This window comes from Schistocerca cancellata, chromosome 1 (genome assembly GCF_023864275.1).
Source record: "Schistocerca cancellata isolate TAMUIC-IGC-003103 chromosome 1, iqSchCanc2.1, whole genome shotgun sequence".
Classification (NCBI taxonomy): domain Eukaryota; kingdom Metazoa; phylum Arthropoda; class Insecta; order Orthoptera; family Acrididae; genus Schistocerca; species Schistocerca cancellata.
In genome coordinates, this window is record NC_064626.1 from 15,456,731 (window position 1) to 15,474,868 (window position 18,138).

General features: G+C 44.4%; 1 protein-coding gene across 2 annotated transcripts in view; it reads left to right on the top strand.

Moving 5' to 3' along the window:
• Window positions 1–18,138, top strand: part of LOC126164382 (protein YIF1B) — a 68,274-nt gene that overhangs the window by 27,835 nt on the left and 22,301 nt on the right. For both annotated transcript variants that reach the window (XM_049920237.1, XM_049920235.1), the window contains exon 3: window positions 2,129–2,385. In XM_049920237.1, coding sequence (XP_049776194.1) covers window positions 2,129–2,385 — 257 coding nt within the window. The remainder of the gene's footprint in view (window positions 1–2,128; window positions 2,386–18,138) is intronic.

Genomic DNA, 18,138 nt, shown 5'->3' on the forward strand with positions numbered 1-18,138 from the left:
GCCAAGCTGTAGTACGTGGTAATCTCCTTGATCACTTGATCCTTGGGCAAGCACATAGAATAATTTTTCCCAGCTACAAAGTCGAAATTCCCAAAAAAACTGATGCGTGAAAAAGGCCGATTTCAGGCAGGTGCATTTTTTGTTCAGCCGCAAATAACAAACATTTCCATTCCGTATTTGGAAAAACCGTTTCAGGGGTGGATTCTAAACACTTTTACAGATCCAAAAATGCAATTTAAAAAAAAAATCGAATTTTTGAACCAAAAGATAGTAAACCGCCCTTTAAAGGAAGACATCAAAGCAGTGCAGGGGCATGCTGTGAGATTTGTTTCCAACAGATTTGATGAAGATGCGAATATTAAAGAGATGCTTCCTGAACTCAAATGAAAGGAGACAGTGTTCTTTTCTGAAGCATTGTTGAGAAAATTTAGAGAACCGGCAATTGTGGCTGACTCAATAATGCTTCTACTGCCAACAACATACATTTTGCGAAAGGACCATGAAGACAAGATGAGAGAAATTAAGGCCTGTACTGAAAGATATAGACACCAGTGTTTTCCGCAACTCATTTGTGAGTGGAACAGGAAAGGGAGTGGTACAGTGTATCCTCTGCTTTGCACTGTATGGTGGCTTGTAGTGTACATATGTTGATGCAGGTGTAAATGAGACTGCTTACAAATCACATGTGTGATGTGGGACCCGTACCAAATTCGACTAATCTGCCTGCAATCCACACACAATCAGAATGAGAGGAAACAGTAACATGTACCTGGCTAAGTGTATTGCACCATTCACTTCTAGTGATTTGCAGAACAATTATGTACATGTAGAAGACATGAAAGCGGCAGAAAAATGCTATTAGTTGCAGGTCGTGTGATATATTGTCACCTGCTACAGTGCATTTCCCCGCCACACACTTTCCTAGTTGCACGTAACTCTAGCTTTGCCTGATTGCATCTCCTTGTGATGGTTTTAATATCCACATGGTGTGTATAGTTTTACATGTTCATTGTCCTTTCAGTTTGATAAATATTTGTCCGATGTGATTAGGTCATGAACATCATATTATTCACTACACATGAATTCAATTTTTGGAAGTGAATAAAATTATTTGGATTTTATCTAGCCTTTCAGGAGAACAAAGAAATGCCTTGATTTGAGGTTCCTGGTAACCACCCTGTCTTTTGACAAACATTTGAGCCAGCTCATTGTCATGATGGGACAAGATACTATACAGGCCCATTTTGTAGTGAATCTCTCGAATTTGTTTCAGTTTTTAGTTACAAACCTACTTTCCTCTGTGGTTACAGAAATATGTCCTTTTCTGCCAAGTAAATACATAGCTTTTATTTCCTTCTTCCCTTTCTTTGTTGAACATCATCAGAGTAGAATTAAACAAAACTAATGCTTTATCTAGAAATCAGGATTGTACAGTTATGATTTCTCCTCAGTTACAATGTTGAATAACAGTTTTAACTTGTGAGAATCAAACCATCAGTTACTTCTTGTGGAACTCAAACTGTTCGCCCTCTATCTCGTGTGTGGCATCCACTAACTACAAACTTTACCTACAAAAATGTTCTCAAGTATGTAGTGACGAGACAGTTGGTGATGTAATCTTGTATGGAAACTGAATGTGTTAGTAGGCATCACCTTCAATCCGTTTCTGGCAGCTAAAAGTGTTATCTTCAGAGGGAAGAGTATCTGTGTGCTCATATCATCTCAAATTTTCGAGAGAATTTGCTTTATCTCAGAGTTCATTTGAACCATTGAAATATTGTGAAACCAGAGCAATTCTCAACTGCAAAAACAGTGAACAAAGGCACTAATTTACCCAGAAACTCACTTTGAAGAACTAAGAAACCTTTTGATGGAAATATTCGTGTTAAAAACCTATAGCTGATAGCAAATGAATGCTGTGAAGGGCACAGTAATATAAGTACTTCTAATAGGCACACAGCTCTCAACATTTTATCGCTGGATGAAGTAGGCTGCTTCAGCCGTGTGCTTTTTGGAATGTGCTGCAGTTATGATAATCCAATCAGTCTCAAAATGTTCACAATATGCCTTGCATACACTCTGAAAACAAGTACTGTCGTATTTGACTTTTTCGTTATGTTTCCCACAGGTTACAGTCAGCGGCCCAGTTATTCACCAATGGATGTGGATCAAGGGTACTCTATACCTAGCCAGTTTCTTAATGAACCACTGGTTGCAAATGTTGCTATGCAATATGGGCAGGCATTGGTTGGATCAGGAAAGCAAATTGTTGATAGAGAGCTGGAGAAATATGTGCCTGTTACAAGACTGAAGTATTATTTTGCTGTAGACACAGCTTATGTAACAAAGAAGCTTGGATTGCTGTTATTCCCCTTCTCACATGGGGTAAGATTCTATAAAAATTCTTCACATTACTGATGTTAATCTATGTGTGTAGAAAATTTTTGAGGTAAGATTTATTAAAATAATGAGTTAAATACACTGTAAAAACATTTACAAGATGTGACTGCTCTCATTATTTAGAAACTATTTGTCTCACGCACACAAACACACACACACACACACACACACACACACACACACACACACACACCTCTTGTCTGTTTTATGTTGGATCTGTAAGTGATATTTTCCAGCCTACTTTAAAAACACATCCTTAAGAAACTGCTCATCCACTGTGACTAAGATGAAACTTACCACAGCATAAGGAATTGCTTATGTTGAAAAACACTCTCGCACTAGTCACAACAGTAAATAGTTTCTTGGTGAAGTGGCTGTGTGATTCCACTTTACAGAACTCATACAGTAATTAATGGAAGAAGATTATTATTGTTGTTATTATTATTATTATTATTATTATTATTATTATATAGGATTAATTTGTACAAAAGATCACTTAATAACAACATTTTGCTGTATTCCTGTTATCTTATGTCAAGCATCTTCATTCATCGTGTCATTCTTGTGTGCACCATGATGCTTTATTGTTTTGTTGATACGGTCTTTCCAAGAATGTCGTCGTCTGCCGTATTTCTATCTGCGAGGTGATTTCCATTCAAAAATTTTCTTTGTCTGCCGGTGACATGGCATTTTTCATAAATGCCCATACCAGTTTAATGATATTTTTTAATTCTTTCTTTCACTGCTTCATTTGTCCTCCTTCTAGCTCTTTGTCATAAATTTTTTTCTCAGTTCTTGATATTTTGGTACTCCTTTGAAAATAATTCATTTCCACATCTATCAGTCATCTTGTAAAGTCAGCATTTAAAATCCATAATTCTGATGCATAGCATAGGATAGATTTAACTATTAGTTTGCCCACTCATTTCTTACCATTATTGGAAATGTTATTGTTAAAAAGAATTCATTCATATGGCCTATTACTTTTCTGCTTTGTTGTATTCTGTATTTTACTTTTGTATTACCCAACCCACTGCTGCCAATATGTGCCCCTAGATATTTAAATTTTTCTGACATTCAGATATAGAAGCTGCTCTTTCAGCCTAGTAAATTAGTTGGACATTAGCGCACATCCTGTTGAATCTCGTTTTCTGGAATATCTGTTAGTTTGATTGGCAAAAACTGAAATTCCTTGATTATATTCTACATTTAACTGTAATAAAAATAATAACTATATCTAAGTTTGGTTTCTACTTCTAAAACATTTTGTTGTTGTTGTTGTTGTGGTTGTTGTTGTCGTCGTCGTCGTCGTCGTCGTCGTTGGCAGTCCGAAGACTACTTTGATGCAGCTCTCCCTGCTGTTCTATCCTGTGTGTGCATCTCCATCTCTGAATAATTGCTGCAACCTACATCCTTCTGTATCTGTGTGCTGTTTTCATCTCTTAGTCTCACTCCACAATTTTTATATCTCACACTTCCCTCCAATACTAAATTGATGATTCGTTGGTGTCTCAGCATGTGTCCTGTCAACAAATGCCTCATTTTATTCAAGTCGTGCTATAAATTGCTTTCCTCCACAATTCAATTCAGTGTCTCCTCATTAGTTATTTGGTCTACCCATGTAATCTTCAGCATTCTTCTGTAGCATCACATTTCAAAAGCTTTCTCTTCTCTTTTGTGTGAACTGGTTATCGCCCTCATACTATTTCTGTAGATTGCTTATCTCCAGACAAATGTCATATAAAAAAAATTCCTAACACTGAAATTTTGTATTTGATGTTAACAAATTTCTCTTTTCCAGAAATGCTTTTCTTGTCATTGCTAATCTAAGTTTCCTATCCTCTCTTCTGTGGCCACCATTAGTAATTTAGCTGTACAAATAGCAAAACTACTTTTAGTGTCACGTTTCCAAATCTAATTCCCTCAGCATCACTTGATTTAATTTTACTACATTCCATTATCCTTGTTCGTGTCTGTCTTCTGGTTCTTTTCAAGACGCTGTTCACTATGTTCAGCTGCTCTTCCAAGTCTTTCACTGTCTGACACATTTGCAGTGTCATTGGCAAACAGCAAAAGTTTTATTTCCTCTTAGTAAACATTTATTCTCTTTCCATATTTCTCCTTGGTTTCCTTTACTGCTTGCTGAGTTTACAGACTGAATAACATTGGGGATTGGCTACAGTCTTATCACACTTCCCTATTTCTTATATTTCACCACACTTTATCCCTTCCTCCAAAGAAATGGTGTTCCTGTATGTAACGATTTTCCTTTACCTCATTGCAAGTGTAGGTCCTCCTACTTCGGTACATGTACCTTATTTCCTACCATACTGCACACATTAGGGCAGAGCACCTGTTTGAAAACCCTACCTCCTTCTTTGTGCATTGAGAAAGTTTTATCCCTCGTAGTTTCCTGATTTTTGTCTCTATATACTATGTACCCATCTAGACTACTTGAGCTGGCAATCTTTGTAAATAATTTAAAGGTTTTTTATTCTAGCTAGCACTCCTTGCCTTTAAGTTAGGCATTATAAAATTATATTAGTCTTCCACAGTTGTTTTTGCAGGTACAAAGGCACATAATTATTGTTAATTTTGATACTGATGATAGCACATTATAAATAATAGCAAATGGGGGGGGGGGGGGGGGGGGGGGAGCCAAAGGAGACATCTGTAATAGCAAATGCATAATTGTGGCTATTAAATCCAAAAATTGGAAACTGAAATTTTAACAGAAAAAAGGGTCTCATTGTGAGTACCTGTCAATGTGCAATATGAAATCAGTACCCAAAAGAGGGAAGAAAATGAGCTAGTATTTTGAGATCAAAGAAGGAAAGAAGATAGCTCTGACACCACCAGCGTCAACCCCATAGGCCCTGAAAAGTGCTCTCAGCATCCTGCTATTGCAGACCTGTAAGGATTACATATTCTCTATTAAAGAAAATGATCCTGATTGCACCCTGCCCTTTCCACCCGATTACGTACTCCCATCACGATAGTTAGAGAAAATGTAACCAAAGTATACAGTAGGAGAGAAGAATTGTTGTACAAAAACAAATATAAGTAAATAAACTTACTGACTCAGGACTTTGTAAGCATCAGCCCAGAAATTCACAAAGAACATGAATCCCCTGAAAGCCATCATTTGAATTATGAATGTTTTAACTATATCTGTATTATATAATTCCTTATCTTTTGCACTCAATGACTCTATGGGAAATGCTACTTCTGGTTGTGGAATGTCTGCCACCCTATAAGGACCTTCATACCTATGGAAAAACTTACTAGTCCCTTTCCATATAATGGAGATTTTGAGACACAGAGAAGCCCATTCTGGATTTTCCATTGTTTGTTTTTACGAGTCCCTTTCTTTATAAAGTAACGTAGATGATACTTCTTGACTAATGCTAAGGCATCCTCCTTCAAATCAAGAGTTATGAGTAAGCTGGTTTGCTCTGTTGTGCACGTTTTTATTTGATTCGTTTTTTGTTGAATTAGACATTTAAGTAATTTCAGTAATGGTTTTCAATAAACTTTCTGTTTGAAACCTGTAGTTAGATGAGGTAACTTGTTTAAAATACTTAGAATTCAGGTACCAGCCGTACCCAGGTTGTATGTCAACTCATACAATTACAACAAAGTCATCCAGTTTCCTTCGTTACTCTTTTGGATGGATATGATTATATGTGTGGTGTCTAAAATTGTAATATGATGTACCCATTCCCAAGATAAAAATTCCTTAAAGTTATGTCTTATAAACTGTGTACCATTATACATAAATAATTTTCTAGTCAAATGCTTTGAACTTTCGTCTACTCTCCAAAATAAAATCTCTTCTCATAACAACCGCTTACTTTTATCCTTTTTAGAAAATGTTCCATCGTTCCAAGATGTAACAATAGGGCCGAAATATGCTTCAGATCTCAAACTTTATTTTATTCCTCATGCTAACAATCTTACTTTGTTGTTAAAATAATGTGCTGACCTAAAATTAACTCTGTATTCATTATTCATACCTAATGATAAATGAGAAAGTACATCAAAAACCATATTTAGTGAACCTGTAATGTAATCAATTTCTAATTTCATTTCCTGTAAAAATAATAGCCATACCACCAATTCACTATGTAATTATCTACTTTCCATGAAGAATTCAACATTGGATTGTCTGTACATATTATTATTTTAGAGCCCCATATTATTAGAGTCGGACACTTTTGTAGACGTCAAATGAGAGACAGAATTTCCTCATCACTCACTGAGTAATTCAGCTAGTGCTTACTAAGACTGCGACTAGTAAGAGAGAGAGAGTTCATTGTTCACGCTGGAGCAATTCATAATCACAACCAGACTGTGACTCTTTTGTGGTCTATTTAAATGCTTGATTCATTTTAGGATGATGCAAAATTTTAGCTTCAAGTAGTGCTTGCTTGATATTACCAAAAGCCTCATATGTGCCATCATCCAATGCCCACTTATTTTAGTAGGTTTAATCATCTTTGATCATTTGTAGCCTGTCCCTTTATAAATTTTCTGTAGCAGCCAGCCAAACCTAAAAGTGAACATGATTGTTCACATTCTTTTCGGCTCCAGACAGCCCCTTGACAGACAGGGGAGGGGAGGGGGTTGAATAAATGATTTTCTGGATATCCGATCATTTACAAAAAAAAGGGGGGGGGGGTACCATTGTCATGGGAAGCAATATGTAACAAAGAAACAGCTCTGTGTATTAAGCACAAAACTGCCTATATTTTTTTATTAGCATTAAAGGAAATCACTGACCAAAAGGCAGAAGCATTGAGTTGTTGATTGTATATATGGACTGGAATGGAGTGTCTAGCAGCCCAAAGGGAGGCAGCCGGTTTGCTGTCTATGAATGTGGTACAGAGGGTTGGCAGGTACATGAGCTGGCACAATTGTAGTGGCTGCTGGGAAGCAGCACATGCTGAAGGCAACATGGGAATGTGAATTGGGAGGAGGTGACGGGACATAGCAAGGGGAAACACTGAAGGCAGTGTGGGGACTTGAATTGGGAGGGTGTGGGAGGAACGTAACAAGGGGGAAACTGTTGGGTGTAGAATGCAGGGACAGTGGGTTACCTGAGATTGAGGCTAAGAGGATTACGGGACTGCAGGATGTGTTGTAAGGATAACTTCTGTTTGCAAGGTTCAAGAGAAGCTGGTGGTGGACAGAAGAATCCATATGGCACAGTCTGTGAAGCAGCCATTGAGATTTAGCATGTTGTGCTCAGATGTCTTTATGCCACCAGGTGGTCAACTTTGTTCTTGACAACAGTTTGGGAGTGGCCATTCATCCTGATGGACAGCTGGCTAGTAGTCACACCCAACATAAAAGGCTTTTGTAGTGTTTGCAGCAGAGCTGGTATATGACATATCTGCTTTCACAGGTAGCCCAGCCTCTGATGGGATAGGATAAACCTGTTACAGAACTGGAGTAGGAGGTGCTGGCTGGGTGGATTGGGCAGGTCTTGCACCTTTGTCTTCCACAGGGACATGATCCTCCTGACAAAGGGTTAGGAGTGGAAGTGGCATAGGGATGGACTAGAATGTTATGTAGGTAGGATAGGCAATGGGACACTACTTTAGGAGGGGATCTTGGGTAGGATGTCCCTCATTTCATGCCAGGATGAGATATAATCAAAGCTTTGGTGAAGAATGTGGTGCAGCTGTTCCAGTACGGGGTAACATTGGGTGACGGAGACACTGCTTTGTAGCTCCCCCAGGGGGTCCACAACTCTTTTGTGGATACGTGCGTAGCGAGCACAGGACCCCGAGTTAATGTGGCTTTCCTTCCTTTCCGGGTTACATACCTTCCCTTTCCGCATCCTTCCCCATCCCCCATCTTCCCCCCCCCCCCCCCCCCTCTCTCACCGCCGCCTCTTTCCTTCCCTTTCTCCCCCTCTGGGAATATGTTTTGTGCCTACGTCCGGAGACGGACGCTCGAAACTGTAACAAATTCTTTGCTTTCTCCGCTTGCAAGTCTTCGTCCTTCCCTTGTCCTTCTCTTTTCCTTACCTCTTCTCTTTACCCTTTTCTCCACTGCGGCGTTTGAGACCTCTCTTCTTTCCTTTCCCTTTCTCTTTCTTCCTCCCTGTGTGTGTCTGAAGGCTGACCCACGCATTTTCATGCGTAGCCGGTGATTGGGTAACGCGTAATTCCCCGCCCCGGGTAGACAGGTAGGACACGTACGTACCCCCTGCTAATGGCCAGGCCTAGCAAGGGGTGATTACCCAAGCTGATACCTTCAGAAAGTGGTGCCGATTGGTCCCTCCATCCGTTTGTCGGGAGGTGTGACCTGAGGTGTGAACAATCACCTAAGGTGGGAGTGCCCTCAGAGAGGGCCCCCACAAGGAAGGAGCGCGCCATCGGAGACGCCAGTAATCATGGGGGATACTTCCGCAATGGTTTCCTCATCTTCTACTACGTCAGCTCACAAGCGTAAGTTCAATGAGTCTCAGCCACAGACAGTCCTTCCATCGTTGCCACAGTTCCTTGTTGTTTCTCAGTCTGACTTAGGTCACGACTTATCCACGGTCAACCCTTTCATTATTCAGAAAGGTGTCAACGCAGTTGCAGGTCCTGTAAAGTCTTGTTCCAGATTACGAAATGACACCTTGTTGTTAGACATAGTCAGTGCCCTCCAGGCACAAAAATTGCTGCGTACTTCACTTCTCCACACCTTCCCTGTCCGGGTGGAACCGCACCATACTTTAAATTGATCACGTGGGGTAATTTATACACGCTCCCTCGACGGATTGTCAGACAAGGAAATTCAACACTACCTGTCTGACCAGGGTGTAACGGCTGTTCACAGTCATGAAAAGGGTTGACACGAACATCATTCCAACCCGCACTGTCTTCTTGACATTTGACAAAGTTCAACTCCCATCCAAAATCAAAGCAGGCTATGAGATAATTTCTATTCGCCCTTACATCCCAAACCCTACGCGTTGCTATCGGTGTCAGCAGTTCAATCACACCAGCCAGTCCTGTTCCAATCCGGCCAAATGTGTTACGTGTGGTAAGGATGCCCATGAGGGTGCTTGTCCACCTCCATCCCCTCGTTGCATCAACGGTATGGGTGACCACGCTGCTTCCTCTCGAGATTGCCCCATTTTTAAAGACGAACAGCTCATCCAGGAAATCAGAGTGAAGGAAAAGGTGTCGACCTTTGCTGCTCGAAAATTATTCGCCAGTCAACAGCCCTCTGTGCCTCAGACAGGAAAATACAGCACTGTCCTTGCTTCTCCTCGGCCAACAAATGAGGTGATCACGCAGACTTGTGACCTCACCTTTAGTGCCACGGTCGTCAGATCGGCCAGCGCAAAGATCGCCCGTTCAGCCTCCCCACTTTCGCCTGCCCACTCTATGGCTCACCCTTCATCGGGTTCTGCTAAATCTCGAGCCCAAAAGTCAGACACCAAGACTTCGAAAAAAGAGCATACTCGTGAAGATTTTTTACGTACCCCAACTTCACAACCATTGGTTCCTCCTTCATCTAATCATCATGTTTCCAAGAAGGCTAGTAAGAAACCCAGTTCATCTCCTCCGCCAAGGCATGTCTCATCTACAGCACCACCTGGCAGTAATCTCCCTCGGCCGTCTTCTGTGTAGCCGAGGCGCACTGCTGGCGGCCGATCATCCGGCCGATCGCTGGTGGCAGGAGCTGCTCCTGAACAACCTATGGATCAGGATCTTCTGCCTTCGGCTGAATGCCATTCCATGCTGCCGGTCGCAAGCTCTGAGCGGTTGCTGAGTTGACGGCAACCTTGGTCACATTCCTCCATTTTCTGTTCACCCTATGTCCATTATCCACTGGAATATCCGTGGCCTTCGAGCCAATCGGGATGAATTGTCTATCCTCTTACGATCCTACTCGCCGGTCATCTTCTGTCTTCAGGAAACAAAGCTGCGTCCCCATGACCGCTTTGTTCTCCCCCATTTTCAGTCCGTCCGATTTGATCTCCCCTCTGTTCAAGGCACTCCAGCACATGGAGGACTCACGATTCTTCTCCATGATACTCTCCATTATCACCCAATCCCCTTAAACACTTCCTTCCAAGCTGTCGCTGTCCGTCATTCCCTTTCTGGATATACCTTTTCTCTTTGTACTGTATACGTTCCATCCTCCACACCAGTGGCACGAGCTAATCTCCTTCATCTTCTTGGTCAGCTTCCACCCCCCCCTATTTGCTGGTTGGGGACATCAATGCCCACCACCCGCTTTGGGGATCTCCACATCCTTGTCCTCGTGGCTCACTATTGCTAGACGTCTTCCACCAAGCGGATCTAGTTTGCCTCAACACTGGGGACCCTACATTTTTGTCAGCTTCCACGACAAATTTCTCTCATTTGGACCTTTTGGTCGGTACTGTTCCGCTAGTTCGGCACTTCGAATGGTTCGCCCTTGATAATACACACTCGAGTGACCACTTTCCATGTGTCCTTAGACAGCAGCCTCAACAGTCATATATGCGCCCGCGATGCTGGAAGTTTCGCCAAGCTGATTGGACACTTTTTTCGTCTCTAGCGACATTCGATGACCGTCACTTTCCTAGTGTCGACGATGAGGTCACACATATTACAGACGTTAGTCTTACAGCTGCAGAATGTTCAATACCACGCACCTCCGCATTGCCCCGGCGCCCCCCAGTTCCTTGGTGGAACGCGGCAAGCCGTGATGCAATACGTGAGCGGCGACGTGCTCTTCGCCTTTTCCGCCACCATCCTACTTTGGCCAACTGTATCAACTATAAGCAGTTCCGAGCGCGATGCCGTCGCGTCATCCGCGATAGCAAGAAGGCAAGCTGGAACTTCTTTACTAGCTCATTTAACACCACTCCCTCCTCGGATGTTTGGAGTCGGATTCGACAGTTATCAGGCGCGCCTAGTTTCTCCCTGGTCTCTGGGCTCACTGTCGCGCATGATACATTAGTGGACCCCGTCACCATTTCTAACTCCTTGGGTCAACATTTTGCTGAGATTTCGAGCTCTTCAAATTACCCGCCAGCGTTTCTCCCGAAGAAATGTGCAGCGGAAGTGTGACCTCTTGCTTTCTCCTCTCAAAATCGCGAAAGCTACAATACTGTTTTCTCCATGCGGGAACTCCAACATGCACCCTCTTCTTCTCGCTCCTCCGCCCCAGGACCGGATGGTATCCACATCCAAATGTTGCTGCATTTATCATACCATAGTCTGCGTTACATCCTTCGCCTTTATAATTGAATTTGCACTGACAGTACTTTTCCCAGACGATGGCGGGAAGCTATCGTCGTTCCTGTTCCGAAACCTGGAAAGGACAAACATCTCCCCTCTAGCTATCACCCCATTTCTCTCACGAGTAGTGTATGTAAGGTTTTGGAGCATATGGTGAGTTGCCGTTTAGCTTGGTGGCTGGAGTCCCGCAGTCTTGTAACACCTGCCCAATGCGGTTTCCGAAAGCATCGTTCTGCGGTTGACCATCTTGTTTCTCTCTCCACTTATATCATGAACAATTTTCTCCGGAAGCGCCAAACAGTAGCAATATTTTTCGATCTGGAGAGAGCATACGATACCTGTTGGAGGACAGGCATCCTCCGCACACTGTTCTCTTGGGGCTTTTAGGTCGGCTGCCCCTTTTTCTTCGCGAATTTATGGCAGAGCGCACATTTAGAGTGCGTGTGGACACTACTCTCTCCCGTACTTTCTCCCAAGAAAACGGGGTACCCCAGGGCTCCGTGCTAAGTGTTGTACTGTTTGCTGTTGCCATAAATCCAATTATGGATTGTCTCCTTCCTGATGTCTCGAGCTCCCTCTTTGTGGATGATTTTGCGATCTACTAGAGCTCTCAACGGACCAGCCTTCTTGAACGATGTCTTAAAGGATGTCTCGATCGTCTCTACTCTTGGAGCACCGAAACCGTCTTCCGTTTTTCTCCCAGTAAGACCGTTTGTGTTAATTTTTGGTGACGTAAGGAGTTTCTTCCACCCTCCTTACATCTAGGACCTGTCAACCTTCCATTTTCGGACGTTGCTAAATGCTTGGGTCTTATGTTTGACAGAAAACTGTGCTGGTCCTCCCACGTTTCCTATCTTTCGGCTCGCTGTCTGCGATCCCTCAACACCCTCCGTGTCCTGAATGGTACCTCCTGGGGAGCGGACCGAGTGGTCCTTCTCCGCCTCTATCGCGCCTTAGTGCGCTCGAAATTGGATTATGGAAGCATAGTCTACTCATCTGCTCGGCCGTCTATTCTTCGGCGTCTCGACTCTATCCACCACCGTGGATTACGTTTAGTGTCTGGAGCTTTTTACACCAGCCCTGTGGAAAGCCTTTATGCTGAGACTGCTGAACCTCCGCTGTCCAATCGGCGAGCAGTCCTTCTGAGTCGTTATGCTAGCCATCTGTCTTCCATGCCTGCTAATCCAGCCCATGACATTTTTTTCGACGCCTCCTTTGATGTAGGGTATGCAGGCCGCCACTCCTCCCTACTACCACCGGGATTCCACTTCCGTCAACTGCTCCATTCTCTTTCCCTCCGCTTTCATAAAACCTTCTTGACAACTTGGGGTACAGCACCGCCTTGGCTCTGTCCCCAGATCTGTCTGCTCCGTGACCTTTGCCAATTTCCCAAGGATGGTACCCCTTCACTTGTTTATCGTCGGGCATTTGCTGCTCTATGTGCACAAATGACGGAAGCCACATTTATTTACACTGATGGCTCGAAAACATCGTTAGGTGTAGGGAGTGCGTATATTGTTGGCTACACCCCAAATCGATTTCGGCTTCCCGACCAGTGTTCGGTTTATACTGCGGAGCTTTACGCTGTTCTCCAGGCTGTCCACTACATCCGCCGCCACCAGCGGATACAGTATGTTATCTGCTCAGATTCTCTCAGCTCTCTCCTCAGTCTGCAAGCTCTTTACCCTGTGCACCCTCTGGTCCACTGGATTCAGGACTGTCTGCGCTTGCTCCGCCTCGGGGGCGTCTCGGTGGCGTTCCTCTGGTTCCCGGGACACGTTGGTATCTGTGGAAATGAGGCGGCTGATATTGCGGCCAAGGCTGCAGTCTCTCTTCTTCGGTCAGCTATTCAGTCAATTCGCTTCGCCGATCTACGGAGCGTTTTATGTCGTCGTGTCGTTCTTTTATGGCACGCACATTGGTCGACGCTTCCCCATAATTAATTGCGGGACGTGAAAGCTCTTCCTTGTACTTGGACCTCTTCCTCCCGAACGTGTCGTCGGGAGGAGGTAATTTTAACTAGACTCTGGATAGGGCACTGTCTTTTTAGCCATCGACATCTTTTAAGCGGCGATCCTCCCCCACTCTGTCCCCACTGCTCTCAGCTGTGGACGGTAAGATACCTTTTAATTGAGTGCCCCTATTTTACTCTGTTACGCGCCCGTCTACAGCTGTCGCCTGATATATCGTCAATTTTAGCAGATGACACGCGCTCGGCCGATCGCGTTCTCGAGTTTATTAGTGCCAGTGAAATGACGTCAGTCATTTGAAGCTTTTTTTTTTGGGGGGGGGGGGACAACCAACCCCTTTCTGTAGTGGATTTTTAAGCCTTCCTTCTGCTTTTAGTTTCTCCAATTTTTTGAGTTTCGTTCCCATTGCTGCTGGTTTCCATTTTCGGTTTTTACTGTTTCTTAAGTCACTGACCGGGCGCTAATGACCATAGCAATTTTGCGCCCTAAAAAAAAATCTGTGTAAAGGAAAAAGTGCCTAACCCAGTCGGTCGCAAGTTACTGGCTAGTCACAAACCTGCATTTCCCCATCTGGCACCTATAGTTCGTTTCTTGTTACCCCTCGCTCCATGAAGGACATGACCACGCAGACATGCAACTTCCAATTCAGCTCTAAGGTTGTGACATTGCCTAGTGTCAAGGTGGCATCGCCATCCCCCCATCCAGCTGTGCAACAAGCCAGCAAACTCTCTCCTCAAAGGGCGAAGCCACAAGCTATACAGCCGATAGGCCGGGAAGAACATAAGGAGTACTCCTGTGAAGACTTCCTCCGTCTCTCCAGCTAAACAAAACCTAACTCTTCCTCTAACCGGAAAGGCTCGAAGAAGTCCACCAAAGGCAAACGGTTTCTTCTTCACCAACTCGATGGTCCTCTTTGATGGTGTTGCCACATGATACCTTAGCCTGGCCAGGCTCCGTGTCGCTGGTGCCTACCACCAACCGTTTTTCAGTGTTGGACTCAACGGACCCACCGCACAATCAAGCCAATCCTTCCGTGGACCCTATGGAGCAGGATTCTCCTGCATCTGTGCCCTATAGTAGCAACTTTTCACCAGCTGTCACTCGGCAGCTGCTGAGGTGACACCCCTACATCTCTTCCTCATTGTGACTCTCCTCCAATGGAACGTTCATGGCCTTTGGTCCCACAAAGAGGATTTACGGCTGCTTTTAGCATCACAGCTTGCCCTTGTACTCTGTCTTCAAGAAATGAAATTGCGCCCTCATGACAGCTTTGAGCTTTCACATTTCTTACCGATTCGTTTTGACCTTCCCCCTGAGGTCGGAATTCCAACTCATGAGGGTGTCATGCTGCTCATACAGGATGACATTCATAGTCAGCCCATCTCCTGACAACCCATCTTCAAACTGTTGCAGTTCGCCTTTTCCTTCCCCACCTGACTTTTTCCCACTGTACCATTTATGTCTCTCTGTCACTCGATGTCACCACGGCAGAATTCCTCCAGCTTATTGGGCAGCTACCTCCCCCATTTTTGCTACTCGGTGACTTTAATGGGCATTATCTCCTGTGGGTTTCTCCCAGGACCTGTCAGAGAGGTACCCTCTTGGATGACCTTCTTAACCAACTTAACCCCTTTGAAACTTCCTGGCAGATTAAAACTGTGTGCCTGACCGAGATTCGAACTCGGGACCTTTGCCTTTCGCGGGCAAGTGCTCTACCATCTGAGCTACCGAAGCACAACTCACGCCCAGTACTCACAGCTTTACTTCTGCCAGTACCTCGTCTCCTACCTTCCAAACTTTACAGAAGCTCTCCTGCGAATCTCATTCTGTTAACCCCTTTGCCTTAAATCTGGAGCACCCACTTTCCTTTCCCACTCCTCGCACACCTGTTCCCATTTGAACCTATCCTTCTGCACTACCCAGCTTGCCCATTGTCTATAGTAGTCTGTTGTTTCTGATACCTGCTCGAGCGACCGTTTCCCGTATGCTGTCCGTTTGCTAAATCCTACCCCATCTGCATGCATGCCCAAATGGCAGCCTATTAAGGCTAACTGGCAGCTTTACTCCTCCCTGGCAACCTTCGAAGAACAAAATTTCCCCAGTTGTGATGACCAGGAGGAATATCTCACAAAAATTATCCTTACTGCTGCAGTACGTTCCATTCCTCGCACTTCCTCTTTACCACATTGTGTCCCAGTCCCTTGGTGGACTGAGACATGCTGCGATGCAATTTGTGCACAGAGACGTGCTCTCTGTGTTTTTAACCATCATCCTACAATGGCAAACTGCTTTCATTATGAACAGTTGCAGGCAAAGTGTCATCGCTTGCTTTGGTATAGCAAAAGAGCTAGCTGGATTTCATTCACTAGTTCTTTTAACAGCTCCACCCCTTCCTCTGTCATGTGGGCCACCTCTGACAGCTTTCTGGGACCAAGATCCATTCCCCAATTTCCTGCCTGGCAGTAGCAGACGATGTTATCATGGACCCTATTGCTATCTCTAACACCTTGGGCCACCATTTTGTGGAAGTTTCGAGCTCGTCCCACTATCACCCTGCCTTCCTCCATCGGAAACGAGTGGAGGCGGTTTACGCGATACCCTTCTCTTCTCCAAATCATGAGTGCTACAGTGCCGCCTTTACTATGAAGGATGTAGATCATGCTCTCAGTTCATCCCAATCCTCCGCCCTTGGGCCAGACACCATCCACATTCAGATGTTGTAGCACCTTTCTCTTGCGGGCAGGCAATTTCTCCTTAACACGGTACAACTGCATCCAGGCAGAGGGCACATTTCCCAGATGCTGGTGTGAAGCCACCATCATACCCATACCTATATCTGGTAAGGACAGAAACTTTCCTTTTAGCTACTGCCCCATGTCTCTTACCAGCTGCATTTGCAGGGTGATGGAACATATGATTCATGCCCAGCTGGTATGGTGGCTCCTGTCTCGCAATTTACTGATGAATGCACAGTGTGGATTTCGAACGCGGTGTTCTGCGGTTGACCATCTCGTTATTTGGTCCACCCATGTCATGAATGGTTTTCTGTGGAAATGCCAGACTGTGGCCGTGTTTTTCAATTTGGAGAAAGCCTATGACACCTGCTGGAAAACTGGTATCCTCCATACTCTTTACAGGTGGAGCTTAGGTGGCCGCCTGCCCTGTTTCCTTCAGACATTTTTAAGAGACCGAGTTTTCATGGTGTGTGTGTGGGTTCTGCCTTGTCAGACACCTTATTCAGGAAAACAGTGTGCCTCAGGGTTCAGTCCTGAATTTCACCCTCTTTGCTGTTGCCATTAACCCTATAATGGCCGTCTCCCGCCAGGCATCTCCGGCTGCCTTTTTGTTGGCAATTTTGCCATCTATTGCAGTTCTCTATGGACTTGTCTCACTGAGCGGTGTCTTCAGCGATGTCTAGATCGTCTTTACTCCTGGAGCATTGACAATGGCTTTCGCTGTTCCACTGACAAAACCGTCTGTATGAATTTCTTGCGACACAATTGGTTTTTCCCACCATCTTTACATCTTGGACCTGTTGCCCTTCCGTTCATTTAAACTATGCCATTCTTGAGGCTCATGCTCGATAGGAAACACTCTTGGTCTTCCCATGTGTCTTACCTGGCAGCTTACTGTACTTGGTCCCTCAGTGTCCTACATGTCCTCAATTGTACTTCCCAGGGTGTTGAACGAACCACCCTCCTCTGTTTATACTGGTCCTTTGTCCAATCGGAACTCAACTATGGGTGTATTTTTTTACGCGTCTGCATGTCCATCCCTCTTACGCTGTCTCAACACTATCCACCGTCATGGCATCCGTTTGGCTATGGCTGCTTTTTACTCTAGCCCGGTTGAGAGTGTGTATGCTGAAGCTGCTGAACTACCCCTGTCCTACTGCCGTGACTTTCTCCTCAGCAGGTATGCATGCCGTTTGTCTGCCTTGCATGCTGTGTATTGGTCACTACCTTTTTAGTCATCGTCATTTGCTAAGTGGCGCTGCCCCACCACTTTCTACACATTGCCGCCCAAGTTTTAACTGTCTGTCACTTCCTGATGAAATGCCCATTTTTTAACAGTTTACATTGCCGCTTGGGTTTTCCATCTGATTTATCTGCCATTTTAGCAAATGACACACAGGCTGTTTACCGTGTTTTTATCCGCCAAAGCAATATGGCGATGGCGATTTAATTTTTAGTTTTGGACCTCAGTTTCTGTATGGTGTCTTTTTTAGCACTTTTTCCATGTGCCTGTTTTTAGCTGTCTTCTATTATGTCAATTTGGACTTACGTATAGTTGTTTTTTAACTCGTCTCTGTCTTTGTGTTCTGTAGTTTTGACTTGGGCGCATATGACCCCAGTTGTTTTTTGCATCCTCTCACTGGTCTGTTAGACTTCATCTTTTGTCTCTCTGTGCTCCTGTTAACCTCACAACACATCCTCCACTCTGGTAATCGTCGTGGCCTCAATATCAGGTAACCCACTGTCTTTGCACCCTGCACCCAACAATTTCCCCTTGCTCTGCCCTGCCATCCCCTC